The following is a 20,572-nucleotide window of genomic DNA, read 5'->3' as shown; positions in this document are numbered from 1 at the left end:
TTCTTCCCACGTGGGGAGGGGGAGAGAAAGATCCCCCCAAACCCAACTTTCCAACTTTTCTCCCCTCTCCCCGCTCCGAATTTGCCCCTTTCTGGCGCCGTTTACACCAGAAAGCGGAGTCGGTCCCCTCCCCATCAGAAACCGGATGGTTTTTTTTAAAAAAAAGAGGGGGGGCTTCGGGAAAAGAGTTCACCCCCCCTTCCCCAACTCCTGAGCCGGCCCACATTCCGAAGTGCACGTGATGCCTGCTCGCTCCTGATTGCCTCCAGCAACAAAAGGCAGTCACTCCGGAGTATAAAAGCCCAGCTGCGAAGCGGGGGCGTGACTGCGCATTTGTGGAAGTGACTTTTTACTTCGGTCGGGTAAGTTTGAGAACGGCGTCTTTCTCTTTCTCCTTTCCCCTTCCTTCCTTCCTTCTCTCCCTCCTTCTTTTCCTGTCTCTCTCCACCTTCCTTTCTTTTTCTTGTTCTCTTTCTCCCTCTTCCTATCTCTCTTTCTAGTCTCCCTTTTACTCTTTCCCTCTCTTTCTCCCTCTCCTCTTCTACACTTTCTTCCTCCCTTTTTCTCCTTTGCCGTCTTTCTCTCCCTGTTTTTCCTTCTCGTTCCCTTTCTCCCTCTTTCCCTAACACTCTCTCTCCTCTCTCCTCCCCTCTTTCTCCTCACTTTTTCTTTCTCCCTCTCCCCATCTCTCTTTTACACTTTCTTTCTCCCCCTTTCTCCTCTGCCCTCTCTTTCTTTCCCCGTTTTCCTTCTCGTTCTCTTTCTCCCCCTTTCTCTCTCCTCTTTCCTCCCCTTCGTTCCCTTTCTCCTCTTTTTATCTTTCTCCTCCCTCTTTTACACTCTCTCCCTTCTTCTCCCTCTTTCTCTCCCTTTTTCTTTCTCGTTCTCTTTCTCTCATCCCTTCTTTCTCCTTCTTTCTCCCTCTCCCTATCTCTCTTACACTTTCTCCCTTTTTCTCTTTTGCCCTCTTTCTTTTTCCTTCTCGTTCCCTTTCTCTCTTTCTCTTCTCTCCTCTTCCCTTCTTTTTTCCCTTCTCCCTTTTTTCTTTTTTCTTCTCCCTATCACTCTTTCCCTCCCCATACTCCCCCTCTTTCTCCCTTTCCCTCCCGCTTTCTCTCCCCCCACCCATCTCTCCCCGCCCCAACTTTCTCTCCCTCTCCGGCAGCTGTGTGATTTTCACGCGTGAGTGCGGTGGGCGGGTCCATTCGTGGTCTGTTCGTGGTTAGTGAATCCTCATCCCGGTTCTAAAACCGTGCAGTTTTTAAATCGCCCCGCGCGGTGCCTGCAAAGAATTGCTGAAATAATAAAGGGTCTTATGTTTTTTAAAAAAACTTTTAATAAATAAATTTGGTGCTTTTAAGTCGGGTCGCCGCACTGGCTGCATGAATGGAATGACACGTGTCCTCCAGTGAGTGTGGACTCCCCGCAGCCTCGCAGCTTTGTGAACTGGAGAGGCATTTAAAAGTGAGCTGCTTTCAGATGACAGATTATCATCAGAGTTGGAAGGGACCTTGTAGGTCATCTAGTCCAACCCCCCCTCCTCCAAGCAGGAGACCCTACACCATTTCTGACCGATGGCAGTCCAGTCTCTTCTTGCAAGCCTCCATGGATGAAGCTCCCACAACTTCCGAAGGCAACTTCTGTTCCCAAGCCTCCTTTGGAAGAGCAGTCTATCTGAGAGGTAGCTCTCTCTCCTGCTGCTTCCACTGGCCTATATAGCACTTGGATCCTGAAATCTGTATATCTTAAAACTGCTAAAAGGTTGCCAAACTGGTTGGTTGGTTGATTCGTGTCCGAAGCATCACAATTAAAATAAGGCATACTAGGCGGCATATATTTAAATTATGAAATGCAAGATTAAAATATGTATAAGTTAAACAGATCTTGGCCAGAAATTAGCAACATTAATTGTGTGCCTAAAACTGGTTTAGTAGTTAAGATCGCAGTAGGAGCCAAAATTGGTTTAGTTTTGGTATGTATGTATGTGTGTGTGTGTGTATGTGTGTGTGTGTGTATGTGTGTGTGTGTGTGTATGTATATATATATGTGTATGTATGTACATATATATATATATGTGTGTGTGTATATATATATACATACACACACATACACATACATACATACACACACACATACATACATACATACGCACACATACATATATATACATACATATATACATACATGCACACACATATATACATGCATACATACACACACACACACATATACATACATACATACATACACACATATACACACATACATACATACACATACATACATACATACACATACATACATACATACATACATACATATGTGAGCCGAGGTGGTGCAGTGGGTAGAGTGCAGCACTGCAGGCCACTTCAGCTGACTGCTATCAGCAGTTCGGCTGTTCAAATCTCACCGGCTCAGGGTTGACTCAGCCTTCCATCCTTCCGAGTTGGGTAAAGTGAGGACCTGGATTGTTGTTGGGGGCAATATGCTGACTCTGTAAACCGCTTAGAGAGGGCTGAAAGCCCTATGAAGCGGTATATAAGTCTAACTGCTATTGCTATACATACATACATACATACATACATACATACATACATACATACATACATACATACATACTATTTAAAGAGGCTTCTGTTGAGAAATTCCAATGCCTTTTATTTGGTTCAGTTTTAGACTTCTCCATTTTGCTATGGAGCAACTTTGACCATTTGGAATGCCATCAATCACAGTGCAGATAGTCCTTGACTTATGGCAGTTCAGTTAGTGACCGTTCAAAGTTTCAAGGGCACTGAAAAAAAGTGAATGATGACCGTGTTTTTGACCACTGTGGCATCTTCAGGGTCATGTGATCAAAATTCAGCCGCTTGGCAATTGACTCCGATTTATGACGCTTGCAGTGTCCTGGGGTCATGTGTTCTCCTTTAGCGACCTTTTTGACAAGTCATGGGGAAACCAGATTCACTTAACAACTGTGTTACTGACTTAGCAGCTGCAGTCATTCACTTAACGGGCAGGAAAGGTCGCAAAAATGGGGCAAAACCCACTTAACAATTGTCTTGCTTAGCAATAGAAATGTTGGGCTAAGTTGTGGTCGTAAGTCGAGGACTACCTCTGTAAAACTTTAAATGAAATTCCAGGGCTCCCAAACATGGTTAACAACTTAATTCCTTTTTCAAAAACTATTTTTTTTTCTCCTGCCTCTTTACTCCTGAAATTTGAGGCAAGGGAACATCTATTTGGGAACATTTGATTAAATTAGCAGTCTTTTCGATCAATCCCATTTATTTTTCCTCCTGTGTCCCATCTCCTCTTTTGGGGGCAACCCACAGCCTGAAGGAAAACTAGGTACCCCTACATTAATATTTTTTGGGGGAAAGGAATGGCAGTTGAGTTTTGTGGTTTGGAATTGAAAGGTAAAATCCATTCAAAATGGTACAATTATTATTATTATTTTAAAGGCCACAGTTTATTTCCTTACTTAAATAGAAGAACAGAATTGGAAGGGATCTTGGTGGTATTTCAGAATCAAAACAGAGCTGGGAAGGGACCTTAGAGGTCTTCCAGTCCAGCCTCCTACTCAAGCAGGAGATCCGATATACCATTATTGTTAGGAAGCTTAATCTCCTTAATTCCAGCTTGCTTCTCTCCTTGATTAGTTTCCATCCATTGTTTGTTGCTCTGGCCTTCTCAGTTAGAAAAAACCTATCCCATTTCAGACAAATAGTTGTCCAGCCCCTTCTTTAAAAAAGACCTCCAGTGATGGAGCATCCACAAATTCTGGAGGCAGGTGGTTCCACTGGTTAATTGTTCTCACTGTTAGGAGGTTTCTCCTTAATTCTAGGTTGCTTCTCTCCGTAATTATTTTCATCTGTTGTTCCTTTTCCTGCCTTGAAATGCTTTGGAGAATAGTTTGACTCCCTCTTCTTTGTGGCAGCCCCTGAGATATGGGAACACTGCTATCATGTCCCCCCTTAGTCCTTCTTTTCATTAAACTAGACATACCCAATTCCAGAATAAACCAGTCACAGTTTGTGCAAGCCTCCTAATATGTTCTGTTGCTAATGTGAAAAAAAAGAAACAATTATGCATTACTTCTAATAGAAAATTCCAGTTAAGATCAAATGTTCCCAGGGAGATTTGCTGACTTATGCCATACATACATTGTGACATCCTTAAGTTGCTGGATCAGACCTTAAGCAATCTTGGGCGAAACTCATTCACATGTAAAAATAATTCAAAACTAGGATGGGAAAGGAAGGCCGGTGAGAATTTAGCACCCTGTTTTCCAACCTTGGCAAGTTTAAGAAGGGTGGACTTCAACTCCCAGAAATCTCCAGTCAGCATGCTGGAGAAAAGCTTGTTGAACTCTGCCACGTTGGCTTAATCTCCTTACCTATGATGGCTAACAAGTCTGAAGCCACCAAGCCACTGTTTGTCTTTTTCTTGCACCCTGGCTTGGGAATTCTGGGAGTTGAAGTCCTGTAATTGAGTTGATTTATATGTCAATTTTAGCCCAGTACTTACAATACACATAATAATACACTGTAAAATTGTGACTTGGTTTTCTTAGCTATGATGGCTAATAGAATCCACCAAGCGACAATTTGTTGTCGTCTTGCACGCTGACTGGATAATTCTGGGAGTTGAAATCCCAGAATTAAGTGATTTATATGCTAATTTAAGTGATTTATATGCTAATTTTGGTCCATTATTTACAATATGCATAATGCACCTCTAAAATCTTGGCTTAATTTCTTTAGCTATGATGGCTTACAACTCTTGAGTCCACCAAACCAAGTTTGCCTTTCTCTATTTGGCTGGGGGATTCTGGGAGTTGATCCCAACTTAATCTCCTTATCTATGACAACTAAGATTTTACAAGGGTATGATGTGTATTGTAAATTCTGGACCAAAGAATGGCATAAGGTAAAGATAAAGGTTCCCCTTGCACATATGTGCTAGTTGTTCCCTACCCTAGCGGGTGGTGCACATCTCCATTTCAAAGCCGAAGATCCAGCACTCTCCGAGGATGTCTCCGTGGTCATGTGACCAGCATGATTGAATGCCGAAGGCGCACGGAACGCTGTTACCTTCCCACCAAAGGTGGTTCCTATTTTTCTACTTGCATTTTCACATGCTTTCGAACTGCTAGGTTGGCAGAAGCTGGGACAAGTAACGGGAGCTCACCCCATTACGTGGCGCTAGGGATTCGAACTGCCAACCTTTCTGATTGACAAGCTCAGTGTCTTAGCCATGAGCCACCACGTCCCTATAACAACCTCATCTAAACATCTGAATTGCTGGACTTCAATTCTCAGAATTCCCTAGCCACTGCATGCTGGCTGTGGAATTCTGGGACTTGAAGTCCATATCTCTTAAATGTGCCAAGGTTGGGAAAATGCTAATTATTTGAAGTTTTACGATGTGGCCTGGTTGCAGTGCGAACAAGGAAGATACTTAACAATTTTCTACTAATTCCTGAATGATTAAATTTTTCACTGCTAAGCATCGTTTCCCATCAATGCATTATAGTGCTATAAAGTTTTTATAAACTTTTAAAAAGCTTTTTAATTCAATCTATGAATTGGAAACAGTCCTACCAAATTTCTGGCAGCATTTGGGGATTCCTGGGGGAGGTCACACCACCAGCCCCATAAATGCCCAGTTCACTTTTCTGATTTTCATACCTACTTCTGTTAATCTATCTGTACAGATAGTCCATGACTTAGAACAGTGCAGAGAAGAGAAGTGAAGAGAAGAGCAACAAAGAGGATGAGGGGACTGGAGACTAAAACATATGAAGAACAGTTGCAGGAACTGGGTATATCTAGTTTAATAGAAAGAAGGACCAGGGGAGACATGATAGCAGTGTTTTAATATCTCAGGGGCTGCCACAGAAGGGAGTCAAGCTATTCTCCAAGGCACCTGAGGGCAGAACAAGAAGCAATGGGTGGAAACTCATCAAGGAGAGAAGCAACTTAGAACTGAGGAGAAATTTCCAGACAGTGAGAACAATTAATCAGTGTATAGGGTTTCCTGCCTAGCCAGGGGGTTGGACTAGAAGACCTCCAAGGTCCCTTCCCACTCTGCTATTCTGTTAGTCCACCACCCTACTCAAGCAGGAGACCCTATACCATTTCAGACAAGTGACTGTGCAGTCTCTTCTTATAAACTTCCAATGATGATGTAAATTATGTAGAAAAGATGTGGAGACTCTAGAAAGAGTGCAGAGAAGAGCAACAAAGATGATGAGGGGACTGGAGACTAAAACATAGGAAGAACAGTTGCAGGAAACTGCGTATGTCTAATTTAATGAAAAGAAGGACCAGGGGAGACATGATAGCAGTGTTCCGATATCTCAGGGGTTGCCACAAAGAAGAGGGAGTCAAACTATTCTCCAAGGCACCTGAGGGTAGAACAAGAAGCAATGGGTGGAAACTAATCAAGGAGAGAAGCAACTTAGAACTGAGGAGATATTTCCTGACAGTGAGAACAATGAATCAGTGGAACAGAAGTTGTGAATGTCCCAACACTGGAAGTCCTTAAGAAGATGTTGGATAGCCATTTGTCTGAAGCCGTATAGGGTTTCCTGCCTAGGCAGGGGGTTGGACTAGAAGACCTCCAAGGTCCCTTCCAACTCTGCTATTGTATTGTATTGTAGCAGTTCATTTTGTATCCATTCAAAGTTACAACGGCACTGAAAAAAATGATCATTTTTCAAACTTACGACCATTGGAGCTTCTGCCCCTGTGGTCACATGATTTACATTCAAATGCTTGACAGCTGACTCACATTTACGACGGTTGCACCGTCCCGGGGGGGTCACGTGATTTCCCCGAAGTCAACCTAAAAGCCAGATTCTCTTAGCAGCCGTGCGACTAAGTTAAGAACGGCAGCGATTCACTTAACAAACGTGGCAAGGAAAGTTGTAAAATGGGGCGGAGTTCAGTTAACAAATCCCATGCATTTCGGGCCGCAATTGTGGTTGGGATTTAAGGCCTCCATAAATTTGCTGGTTCTTTTTTAAAAAAAAAAAATACTTTTAAAGCAGTGATGGCAAACCTTTTCCCAAACCAGAAGATGCATGCACGCATGCTGGAATGCCAGAAACCACCAAGACTATGGGGCTGCCCCTGAAGAGTGTTCGGAGACTACAGTTGGTCCAGAATGCAGCCGCGCGAGCGATATCGGGTGTACCTAGATACACCCATGTTACACCTATTCTCCGCGAGCTGCACTGGCTCCCCATTGGTCTCCGGACGCGCTTCAAAGTGCTAGTCATTACTTTTAAAGCCCTACATGGCTTAGGACCTGGATATCTGTGAATAGACTAGAATAGAATTTTATTATTTGTATGCCGCCCTTCTCCGGGGGGACTCAGGGCGGCGAACAATTCAAGGGGAAAAAAGGGGAACATAAAAAAACAAAATACAAATAATAAAAGTAGACAACAGTCGCACAACCATACATGTCGAGAGGGGAGGGAACTCATCACCCCCAGGCCTGCCGGCAAAGCCAGGTTTTGACGGCTTTTCGGAAGGCCTGGAGAGAGGTGAGGGTCCGAATCTCCGCGGGGAGTTCATTCCAAAGGGCTGGAGCTGCCACAGAGAAGGCCCTCCCCCGGGTAATAGCCAGGTGGCATTGGCTGGTAGATGGCACCCGGAGGAGGCCAACCCTGTGAGATCTAATGGGTCTTTGGGAGGTAATTGGCAGCAGGCGGTCTCTCAAGTACCCAGGTCCAATACCATGAAGGGCTTTATAAGTTACGAGAGACCGCCTCCTGCCACATACCTCCCAACGACCAACAAGATCCCACAGGTTGGGCCTCCTCCGGGTGCTGTCGGCCGGACAATGCCGGCTGGCGACCCCTCAGGGGAGGGCCTTCTCTGTAGCTGCTCCGGCCCTGTGGAACGATCTACCCGTAGAGATCCGGACCCTCACCCACTCTCCCGGCCTTCCGAAAAGCCACTAAAACCTGGCTGTCCAGCCCCATCTAGACAGAATGGATGGTGTGTTATTTTTAATAACTATCTTTTTATTTCTGATTTTTAACTTTTTTTATCTTGTCTCTGTAAGCTGCCCAGAGTCCTACGGGATTGGGCGGCATACAAATTTATTAAATTTCAGTTTCAAAGACCAGCATGCACACCAGACAGCTGATTTTTGGGGTTTCGGTCACTCTGAAGGCCAACTGACCAGTGCATGCCAGAAATCAGAAGAGCAGCTGGCATTGGAGAGCGTGATCTGCATGCCACCTCTGGCACATGTGGCCTAGTCACAGTTTTAAAGCAATCTTTTCTATTAAGGCCTCGCCAGTCCTGCTGCGAATTTGAAAGAAAAGCTAAATCAAGGAAAGAGAGTTATTTGTTTTTTGGGGGGGAAAAATCAGAAGTATTTGGCCATCGTGACGGACAAACTATTTCAACTCAACTTAGAAGTTTGTCTTGCAAAAAACGATGTGGTGCAATTTTGGCTTCAGCTTCATGGAGGTTTGCTCTGGATTACTCCATAAGGATCTCGTCCCTGGGGCTCCTTCAAGGCAAATGTCAGCGGTTCAAATACACTATATTGCCCAAAGTATTCGCTCACCTGCCTTTACTCGCATATGAACTTACAGTATTTTAACCTGTGATGATGTCTTCCCAACTGAATTGCTGTTAGTATTTCCCCCCCCCCCTTTGGATTCATTGTTGAGTCACTGACGCTGCATTAGTGCCCATAATGTGGCTAGAGATTTCCTTAGTCTACTCCAGTGGTTCCCAAACTTGGCAACTTTAAGACTTGTGGGCTTCAACTCCCAGGGTTCTCCAGCCAGAAGAGCTAGCTGGAGAATTCTGGGAGTTGAAGTCCACAAGTCTTAAAGTTGCCAAGTTTGGGAACCACTGGTCTACTCCATGCTTCATCCATTTTTATTATCCTACAGATGCATATCCGTTATAACGTGACTTCTCCAAATTAATGACTTTTTTTCATTATTCTTTGTGCTAATTATAATTTGGATTTTATCAGACTGATTTTCATTTATCTGTTCTGTGTTAATATGAGAATTGGGTAGAGAATGTGTAGCAACATCCATTAGACGTCAGTCAGCAGAGATCTGGAGCATGGGGCATGTCCATATGGGAAGTCATGGGGCAGGCAGAGGTTGTGGGGAGCAGGTAGGACTGCAAGTAACTCAGTTCTATGGTATCTCAAGCTTTAAAAGCAATAACCAGGAAACTTGAATTGCACCCGAACTTCTATTGGGAGCCAATATAAGTTCATATGCGAGTAAAGGCAGGTGAGTGAATACTTCCGGCAATATAGTGAACCATGCAGAATTAAATCAGAGTCCAAGGCAGAGCTATCCTTAAAGTTCCAATTTAATAAGACAAGACATGTTGGCACAAACTGTGGAATCCCAAATCTAAAAGCTTCCTGGGATTCCACCCAGTTGAGGAGCAAATAAAAACTGAAGAGGCTTGATGGCAAGAGGGATTGATATATTATTGCAGAGGCAAAAAAATGTTAAGATATAATGGTATACTTTGGATTATATTATCTGTATGTTAACCAAAGAACTTTTGGGGGAAAATAATGTTTACCCAGCACCCTCCCTCCCAATTACCCCAAGCCAATGTCAACATCTGAAACTCCCAAAGGTGTCATGTGGGGGTGCATCTTCAAATGGCCTCATTCAGCTGGTATGCAGAGACGGCTGACCCTTGACCAAACCCAGACACCAACCATCGATACGCAGAAGATGGTGAGAACAAAACTCCATGATAACTCCTCCAGCATCTAGCAATTCCCACCACCACCCAAAAAATGCCATGAGCCCCTATCCTCCTCGTTACTACGGCAGCCGATAGCAAGCAAGCCAAGTGGAGGCTGACAAGGGACGCTGCAACGGTCGTTAAGTGCGCATAACGGCCGTAAGTCACTTTTTCAGTGCCTTTTGAACTTCTAAGCGAATGGCCGTAAGTCTAGAACTGCCTGTATTCTCGTCCTCCCGCCGCCATTCCCTTGGAAATCTGGCTCAGTTTTGGCCACCTTGTAATTTCTCCTCTGGATGGACCAAGCCAGGGTGAAATGTTGAAATCTGGAACAAACGGTGAAGGGAAGGGGGGGCGAGGGTGGAGGGGAAGTGGTCTTCCACTGACTCATCCCATTCGTGAGCATTTCTTGCAAAATTGCTTTCTGGGTGAAAGTCCTTCATTGTTTGGCTTAGAAGAGAAGGCGAGGGTGGTGCAATGGGTCAGCTGGGAAGAGGGGTTGGGTTTTGGGGGGGGGGCAAAGATTGTTTGTATCTTTGGGTTGGGGGTGTTGGTGGGGGTGGGGGCAGGGATACGTGCAGTCTCTTCTATCCTACCAGGGTGGGGCAAATTGGTTTTAAGTTTTTTTCTGACTTGAAGCAAATAGCCTAAGTCCTGTGTGAAAAGTCAAAAGGAATCAGAACATTGGAGTCCTTGGTGCCCTCTGAGCTTGGGGGTTTTCTTGGAGACATTTCATGACCCAGCTAGGTAACATCTTCAGTGTTAGGAGGGGATAGGGTTTGGGAGGAAGAGAAGGAGGACTCTGGGGTCCTTGGTGGTTTCTGAGCTTGGTAGTTTTCTTGCAGATGTTTCATCACCCAACTGGGTAACATCATCAGGCCTAGAAGAGAGTGGGGTTTGATCTTATTTATGTATAGTAATTTATGTATAGTAGTTGGCCCTGCCAGTGTTGGTGGAATGTGGGTCCGTTTCCTCACACACACACACCCGTAGATTCTTGATTTAGGCTATTGCTTTCTTCCCGATTGTTTGTCTAGGGTTAATCCCTGCTTCTCTGGGTGTTGGATTTTAATTATGCTTCCTCTTGGACTCCGCTGGGAATGCCAAGTTTCACAGATAGCTGATCAAGCTATTGTTTCTGGGATCTTTGGTGCTCTCTGAGCTTGGTGGTTTCCTTGCAGATGTTTCATTACCCAACTAGGGAACATCATCAGTGGTAGAGGGAGTGCAGTTTGCTCTCAGAATATCCCCATATTGGCAAACAACGCTACTCTTCCATTTCTATCTCTGGGCATTCGTTCCCCTTTGCTTCCCAAGCCTGTTTTTATCTTGAGTTTCATATTGATTCCGTGTGTGTGTGTGTGTGTGTGTGTGTGTGTGTGTGTGTGTGTGTGTATTCCAATGAATTCAAAGGAATAAATCTCTTGTCTTCAACCTCCCAGCTCCATTACTCAGATAGGCAGAAAGAGCAGTTATTAAGTTAATCACTGCAGTTGGTAGTTTAGTAACACGGTTGTTAAGTGAATCTGGCTTCCCCATTGACTTTGCTTGTCGGAAGGTCGCAAAAGGGGGAATCACCTGACCCTGGGGACGCTGCGACCGTCATAAATACAAGTCAGTTGCCACTGACTGAGTTTTGATCCCATGACCACGGGATGCTGCAACGGTCGTTAAGTGTGAAAAAAATGGTCCTAAGTCCCTTTTTTTCCAGTGCCGTTGTAACTTCGAACGGTCACTATAGGAACTGTTGTAAATTGAGGACCTACTTGTATGTCCGTCCCCCTTCCTGCTGTCTCCCCAGCATAAAAGACGACATGATGCGGTTCCCTTAATCTTTGATATGTTTAAATTTCTCAGTTTGAAGACGATGGTCTCACATCTAAGGATAAACCAGGTGTCAGCAACTCACAGCAGCTCTGGAGCCACATGTGGCTCTTTCGTCTCCCTGCTGTGGCTCCCTGTCGGCTGAACCTTCCACTGGCTGGCCCCGCCCCTCACCCTCCCTTTCCAGTCACTCCTCGTGGCTGGCCTGAGAGAAATGAGAGACAGACGGAGAGGGGGGGTGGCAGAAGGAGAGAAACAGAAAGAGAGAGGCACACAGAGAGATACCAGTTTCCCACAGAAAACATTGAGAGCCACAAAACCTGGTTGGGCATGGCTGGGTGGGGGGGAAGGAGTGGGTGATGTCGATTGGGCCACACCCACCCAGGTTTTGTGGCTCCCGGTGTTTTCCTTTCTCTGGGAAATGGGCGCAAATGGTTTTCTGAGTGTTTAAGGTTGCAGACCCCTGGGATAAACGAAGATAGACCCTGCCTAGCGGCGGGTGGGAATTGAGGCGCTGCTGTGAATTTCTGAAGCTTTTGTTCTAACGTGGGAAGGGGGATGAGCAAAGTCCAGGGTGAATAAGGAGTGTTAGCTGCCTCCCATCTCCCTCACCTTGGGACTTGTGAATGGATTGTGTGTACGTAACTCCATCCTTGATCCTTGTTCTCGGGGCAACGTTTGGCTAGGAGGATCACATGCCTGTCTTTATCTCTCTGGAATTTACTCCAGGCTGATCTAGATAAAACCAGGACGTCCTCCGAACTTTCTTCCTTTCTTTCCAGCTGCATCTCGACTCCTCATGGCTTCCAACGAGAGTCCCGATGTCGTGTCCCAATCCATCGCCCAATCGACCACCGGCCCAGCGGCGGACGAAGCCGAACAGAAAGTAAATGAGGTATGGGGATATTTGGAGATTATGAATGGAAAAGAGAAGAGAATAGAGAACATAGGATAGAAAATGGGATAGAGACTAGGATATAAAATAGAATAGAAAGTAGGATAGAAAGTAGGATAGAATATAGAATACAAAATAGAATAGACAATGGGATAGAAAGTAGGATAGAATATAGGATAGAATACAGGATAGATAATAGGATAGAAAATAGGATAGAAAATAAAATATAGGATAGAAAATAGGATAGAAAGTAGGGTAGAAAATAAAATAGGATATAAAATAGAAAAGAAAATAGGATAGAAAATAGAATAGAAAGTAGGATAGAAAATAGAATATAGAATACAAAATAGAATGGAAAATGGGATAGAAAGTAGGATAGAATATAGGATAGAATACAGGATAGATAATAGGATAGAATGTAGGATAGAAAATAAAATAAAATATAGGATAGAAAATAGGATAGAAAATAAAATAGAACATAGGATATAGAATAGAATAGAAAATAGGATAGAAAATAGAATAGAAAGTAGGATAGAAAATAGAATATAGAATACAAAATAGAATGGAAAATGGGATAGAAAGTAGGATAGAATATAGGATAGAATACAGGATAGATAATAGGATAGAATGTAGGATAGAAAATAGGATAGAAAGTAGGATAGAAAATAAAATAGGATATAAATTAGAATAGAAAGTAGGATAGAAAATAAAATAGGATATAAAATAGAATAGAAAATAGGATAGAAAATAGAATAGAAAGTAGGATAGAAAATAGAATATAGAATACAAAATAGAATAGAAAATGGGATAGAAAGTAGGATAGAATATAGGATAGAATACAGGATAGATAATAGGATAGAAAATAGGATAGAAAATAAAATAAAATATAGGATAGAAAATAGGATAGAAAATAAAATAGAACATAGGATATAGAATAGAATAGAAAATAGGATAGAAAATAGAATAGAGGATAGAAAATAGGATAGAAAATAGGATAGAAAATAAAATAAAATATAGGATAGAAAATAGAATAGCATATAGGATAAAAAATAGAATAGAATATAGGATAAAAATAGAATAGAATATAGGATAGAAAATAGGACAGAAAATAGAATAGAAAGTAGGATAGAAAATAGGATAGAAAATAGCATAGAAAGTAGCATAGAAAATAGGATAGAAAATAGGATAGTAAATAGCATAGAAAGTAGCATAGAAAATAGGATAGAATATAGGATAGAATATATGATAGAAAGTAGGGTAGAATATAGGATAGAAAATAGAATGACAGAGTTGGAAGGGACCTTGGAGGTCTTCTAGTCCAACCCCCTGCTCAAGCAGGAGACTCTAGACCGTTTCACACAAATGGCTGTCCATTCATTTGGAAACCTCCAATATTAGAGCACTCACAACTTCTGGAGGCAAGTAGTTCCACTGGTTAATTATTCTCACTGTCAGGAAATTTCTCCTCAGTTCTAGGTTGCTTCTCTCCTTGATTAGTTTCCACCCATTGCTTCTTGTCCTGCCCTCAGGTGCCTTGGAGAATAGCTTGACTCCCTCTTCTTTGTGGCAGCCCCTGAGATATCAGAAGACTGTTATCATGTCTCTCTTGGTCCTTCTTTTCATTAAACTAGATATTTCCAGTTCCTGCAACCGTTCTTCATATGCTTTAGTCTCCATTCCCTTAATCCTCTTGGCTGCTCTTCTCTGCACTCTTTCTAGATCTTCTCTGATCTCTTTCATTTAAGAGTGAGGTGGTCTTGAGCTTCTAGATTCAAGGGGGGGATGTTTGGTGAGACACCATCTCTTAAAGATGACCCAAAATGTGTTTGAACCCAAAAAGGATCCAAGTGAAGTTGATATACGCAATAGCCATAGTGCTTAAACTTATATATGGCTCCACAGTGCTTTACACTGCCCTCTAACCACTGTGCCACTGTGGCTCATAGTTGAGGTTTGTTGCCAAACACGTTTGAAGCTGAGCCAAGTTTGCGTAGAGTTTGCCTGGAGTTGTGATGACAAACCCTGGGTCTATTTTGAGAGGGAGCGATGGCTGTTACATTCTCACTTTTGCAAAGGCGGTTGCACAACCTTCGGAAAATGAATTCTCTGGAACGAGAGTCATCCCCTTGAGGTCAAGGACAAGATGCCAACCGTTTCGATTTTGAGCTCAGTAGGCAAGATGCCATGGGGAGGGCATCAGGATCGAGGCCACTGGGTGCCAGCTCATAATCTCTTGTTGCAGTGACTCCTGCAGGTGACTGCACAAAAACGCACACAACAATCTCTTTTCCTGCTTGCCTCTCGTACATAATCAGGTTGTGGTGCCCATAGCTGCTCAATTTGTTCCACCTTTTTTAATCTGGTTATGCCATTTATAAGCCGCTCGATACCCCCCCAAAAAAGGCATTTAATTGATTTGTGCTGATAACAGAAACAGGGAGAATTTAAAGAAAATACAGCTATCCCTTGACTTTTGACCACAATTGAGCCCAAACTTTTTATGTTGCTGAGTGAGACATGGGGTTCCGTGAGTTTTGCCTCATTTTACGACCTTTCTTGCCACCGTTGTTAAGTGAATCGCTGCAGTTGATAAATTAGTAACCTTGTTTTTAAGTGAATCCAGCTTCCCCATTGACTTTGCTTGTCAGATGGTCGCAAAAGGGGGATCACGGGACCCTGGGACACAGGAAAGGTCATCAGTCAAGGACTACCTGTAGTGATTGTCCTCAGCTTATGACTGGTTAATTAATGACAATTCAAAATTAGGATGGACTTCCCTTCCCCGTCTGGAGGAATTCTACCCACCCCACAAAAGTTAGTCCATCAAAAGGTTACAGACTGTATATTCCGGCTGCAACAAATAACTTTCATTAGCAACAGCAATCCTCAGCTCTGGAGCCGCATGTGGCTCTTTCATCCCCCTGCTGCGGCTCCCTATTGCCAGTCTGCACCACAATTTTGAGAGGAGCTTCCAGTTGGGGTGGGGGGAGCAGGACGCACCAGGAGAAGACTCTGTGGCAAGGGGCAGGTTTTCCAGTCAGCTCCACAATTGATACCGTGTTTCCCCGAAAATAAGACAGGGTCTTATTTTCTTTTCACCCACAAAATATGGCTTGGGCCTTATTATGAGGGGAGGGTTTATTGTTTTGGGGTTGCCGGGCAGCTGCTCTCTTGCGAGCGGGCTCCCAAAGAGCCGGGCACAGCCTCATGGGCAAATGGCTGTGTTGCGCTGCTGCAGCAGTGCAACACAACTGTCATGAAGCGACCACGCTCACAAGCAACCACCCGGCAAACCTCCTTTCCATCCGGGCACAGCGCCATTCACTGACCTAGGGGTATCGCCAAGCTGCGTGAGTACCTGTTCACCGCTGCCCGGCTCCCGCGGCTTGGCGCCTTCGAAATGCCAGTGAATGGCACTCTGCACGGCTGGAGAGGGGGGATTGCATGAGTGGCTGCTCCGCTCCTGCTCGCACACCTCCCAGCTTCACGATGTCCTGGCCCAGCTCTCTCCGCAGAACCAGAGCACTTCCGCTGCCGCCGCTGCCACCATCCCAGCATGGCTTTTTCGGCACCTTCCAAACTGAGTCTTCCAGCAGTGGCCGCTCTGGGCATACACTCTATGGTTTTGGGCCAATTGCCGGCAGAGCCTATCGCGGCTTAGCGATACCCCTAGGTCAGTGAATGGTGCTGTGGCCGGCTGGAAAGTGGGTTTGCTGGGTGGCTGCTCGTGAGCGTGGTCGCTTCATGGTTGCTGTGTTGCACTGCTGCGACAGCGCAACACAGCCATTCGCCCATGAGGCTGTGCCCGGCTTTTTGGGAGCCCGCTCGCAAGAAAGCAGACGCCCGGCAACCCCCCTCTTCAGCTGGGCACAGCACTGCTCACCAACCTAGCGGTATCCCAAAGGCGCCAAGCAACGCGATCACTTTTGCCTCCCCCCCTCCCGGTTCCCGCGGCTTGGCACCTTCGGGACACCGCTAGGTTGATGAGTGGTGCTCTGCCTGGCAGGAGGTATGGGGTTGTCCAGGGGGCTTATTTGCGGGGGAGGGCTTATATTTTTGCCCACCAGAAAAATGTGGCATGGCCTTATTATCGGGACATGTCGTATTTTGAAAAAGGACGCCGTGCTAGGAGGAGACTCTATGGTGGGGCAACTGGACCTCCGGTCGGCTCCAGAATTGAACAGGGGCTTGGTTACCTTTGTGTGTAGCATTAGGGTCCCGAGGCTGAAGATGAAAGAAAGTAATCCAATCCACGGATAGCTGAACCAACAGAAGTTTATTGAGCATCCAGAATTAACAGAAGAATCAACAGCATGAAGCATCCCATGGATGGCAGAATCAACAGCAAACTTATTAATCATGAAACATCATTCTTATAGTGTTTGCAGCTTCTTTAGTTCTACCTACTTTACCTGTTATATCATTATTATTGGCTAATAAGTCTCCAAGGCACAATAATTGGTTAGTCCTTACATCATTGGTGTTCGTGAGAATGTGCATGTTGTTGCAGCTGAATGAATCAAGTGTTACCAAATGAGTGAATAAAATGTTGCAAGCTATACTTTGTTTCATCATCCCGTGCCCTTGATGCCTGGGAACACACTGCAAGCAAAGAATAGCTGACAAGCAAATATTTTCTGCAGATTGCTGCAGTTTGCTCTTACATGTGTAATCTCATTTCTAAGGACCATCCAGATGATTCACTGTAAAAACCCTACATTTGTGGCTCTTTGAGTGTTTAAGATTGTTGGCCCCTGGCTTAGACTTATATCCCGCAGAATCACAGTGCTTTCCAGGCCTCTCTAAGCGATTTCCAGAGTCCGCCTATTGCCCCCCCAATAAGCTGGGTCCTCATTTTACCAACCTCAGAAGGATGGAAGGCTGAGTCCACCTTGAGCGTGTGAGGATCAAACTCCTGGCAGTGGGCAGAGTCAGCCTGCAATCCTGCATTCTAGCCACTGCGCCACCGTAGCTCATTTAAAAAAAAGGAGAGGCGGGGGGAAGGAGGAGCCACTGTGTTGCTAATCCTCATGGCTGTTTTCTGTTTGCCAGAATGTAGCTGATAGGGTAGCCAGCCTGCCGCTGGTCAGTTCCGCCTACGACATGGTCTCGGCCGCATACACCTCTACAAAAGAGAGCCACCCCTACATGAAGTCGGTCTGTGACATGGCAGAGAAGGGAGTGAAGACTATTGCTTCGGTGGCGGTCAGCGGTGCCCAGCCCATCCTCACCAAACTGGAGCCACAGAGTGAGTACAATAATCCAAACTCTGCTAAATGAAACTGCAGTCTCTTTCAGCTTTTCAAGACAACTGGACTTTTTTTTTCTCCTTGAAGATGTTTTGCTTCTCATCCAAGAAGCTTCTTCACTTCTGACTGAATGGAGAAGGATGGAAGGATTTATGCTCCTTGCAATCCTCTGGTCATTTGCGCTCTTTCTGAGAGTCGTTGAGGCCACTTGGAGGTTTATCTGAGCCTTCAGGATCATCTAAGTGGTGCAAATGGGTATGGGACCTTCTTGGAACCGCCAAAAGGATTGTGTTGTAGACAGGAGATAGGTGGTGTCGTATCCCTCCCCCTCTGTTGAGCGGGGGTCGTTGAATCTTGTCAGAGTTTTGGCAGCGTGACTAGTATTATGAGATAAATCCAGGAGCAAAATACAGCACATAGAGCCTTCATTCAATTAATAGTGGCTTACATACAACATATACACAAACATATACATGCAGAGATAAATCCCTTACGAGCTGCAAACACAAGGAGAGAAATGAAATACATGATGAGAGAGAGAGAGAGAAAAACGCCATCTAATGGCCACCTACATATGATAGATAGATAGATAGATAGATAGATAGATAGATAGATAGATAGATAGATAGATAGATAGATAGATGATAGATAGATGATAGATAGATAGATAGATAGATAGATAGATGATAGATAGATGATAGATAGATAGATAGATAGATAGATAGATAGATATAGATAGATAGATAGATAGATAGATAGATAGATAGATAGATATAGATAGATATAGATAGATAGATGATAGATAGATAGATAGATAGATAGATAGATAGATAGATAGATAGATAGATAGATAGATAGATGATAGATAGATAAATAGATAGATAGATAGAGATAGATACATAGATACATAGATAGATGCTATATTTTTCAGAGTATAAGATGCACCAGAGCATAAGACGCACCAAGATTTTGAAGAGGCAAACTAAAAAAAAAAGTTTTTGCACTCTGCAGACCTCACAAAAATGGCCTTTTTTTTTGCAAATAGGGCTGCATTTTTGTAAAAAAAAATGCATAGCCTTTAGGAGGCCTGTAGAGTGCTTCTGGGAGCTGGGGGGGGGGGAGCAAAAAATAGCAAAAAAAACCAGCCCATTTTTTGGGCCTTTTTTTTAAATAAAAAAAAGCATGCATAGCCTTTAGGAGGCTCGTAGAGTGCTCCTGGGGTCGGGGGGAGGGGAAACTAGCAAAAAAAGGCCCTTTTTTGCTCATTTTTGCCCTCCTCAGCCCCCAGGAGCACTCTGGAAGCCTCCTAAAGGCTATGCAGGTCCATTTTGGTGAAGGGAGTGGGGTTTTGGGAGGCCAAAAATGCTGTTTGCAGTGTATAAGACGCACCCAGATTTTTTGAGGGGAAAAGGTGTGTCTTATACTCTGAAAAATACGATATATAGCTCATTGCATCAGCCTTACATTACATTGCATCAGTTTACAGATTACAACCTTACATCAGCTGGCAGCTATTAAATCCACAGTACCTGACACTCCTCCCATTTAAAGCTGAACAGCTGAATGGTTTAACATATTCCCCAATGCTTTCTACTTCTATTATGTCCTCGCCTCCTGCTTCGGTTACTACTCTCACTGCTACAAACGCTCCTAGTACCATTGCTACTATTGCTTCTCCTTAGGGAACCTGAATATAAATGGCTTCTTCGACCCCTCTTTCAAACCAGAGGTCCTCCGGTTATAGATTTTGCTGTCTTCCAAAGGGCGGCCTGTGTCTTTTAAACGCAGATAGACTCCTGAATCCTGTCCTGATGGGTTTATTCTCCTATGTTGTGCCATGCGTTTGTGAAGTGGCTGTTTTGTTTCCCCAGTGTACAGAACTGTACTTGTCTCACTGCCTTGTACTGCATATATCACACTGCTCAATGTGTGGGTGTTTTATCCTTGTGATGGGCAAGCTTCTGCCTTAGCGTTGCTTTGAAAGAAGGGTCAAAGAGGCCAGCTACATTAAAATGGAATGACCCCGTCTCAACAGAGGGGGGTGGGATTACGACACCATCCAACTCCAGTTTACAACACAGTCCTTTGGGCAGTTCCGAGAAGGTTCCAACGCCCATTTGCACTAGTCAGGTGATCCCCGAAGGCACAGGTAAACCTCCAAGTGGCCTCAACGACTCCCAGAGAGAGAGTGCTAATAACCAGATGACTGCAAGGAATATAAATCCTTCCATCTTCCACCATTCAGTCCGAACTGAGGAAGCTTCTTGGATGAGAAGCGAAACGTCTTCAAGGAAAAACAAAATCCAGTTTCCTTTTGGAAAAAAGATACTTTTGGGATTACCATGGATGGCTGAGGATCTCCATAGACTTATTTATTTATTAATTTTAATTTTAATTTTAATTTTAATTTTAATTTTAATTTTAATTTTAATTTTAATTTTAATTTTAATTTTAATTTTAATTTTAATTTTAATTTTAATTTTAATTTTAATTTTAATTTTAATTTTAATTTTAATTTTAATTTTAATTTTAATTTTAATTTTAATTTTAATTTTAATTTTTTTTAATAATTTTAATTTTAATTTTAATAATTTTAATTTTAATAATTTTAATAATTTTAATTTTAATTTTAATAATTTTAATTTTAATTTTAATAATTTTAATTTTAATAATTTTAATTTTAATTTTAATTTTAATTTTAATTTTAATTTTAATTTTAATTTTAATTTTAATTTTAATTTTAATTTTAATTTTAATTTTAATTTTAATTTTAATTTTAATTTTAATTTTAATTTTAATTTTAATTTTAATTTTAATTTTAATTTTAATTTTAATTTTAATTTTAA

The 20,572-nt window shown here is 43.2% G+C and overlaps 1 protein-coding gene across 1 annotated transcript in view; it reads left to right on the top strand.

Moving 5' to 3' along the window:
• The first annotated feature begins 305 nt into the window (after nucleotides 1–305).
• The window catches only part of LOC106552759 (perilipin-3-like), a 31,627-nt gene continuing 11,360 nt past the window's right edge, over nucleotides 306–20,572 (top strand). The window contains exons 1-3 of the mRNA XM_087703356.1: nucleotides 306–362; nucleotides 12,365–12,477; nucleotides 17,530–17,725. Coding sequence (XP_087559482.1) covers nucleotides 12,382–12,477; nucleotides 17,530–17,725 — 292 coding nt within the window. The 5' untranslated portion in view covers nucleotides 306–362; nucleotides 12,365–12,381. The remainder of the gene's footprint in view (nucleotides 363–12,364; nucleotides 12,478–17,529; nucleotides 17,726–20,572) is intronic.

Source organism: Thamnophis sirtalis, unplaced genomic scaffold (assembly GCF_051295495.1).
Source record: "Thamnophis sirtalis isolate CommonGarterSnake01/CBP01778 unplaced genomic scaffold, rThaSir2_p1.2 scaffold_1, whole genome shotgun sequence".
Lineage (NCBI taxonomy): Eukaryota > Metazoa > Chordata > Lepidosauria > Squamata > Natricidae > Thamnophis > Thamnophis sirtalis.
This window is presented reverse-complemented; position numbering and strand designations above follow the sequence as displayed.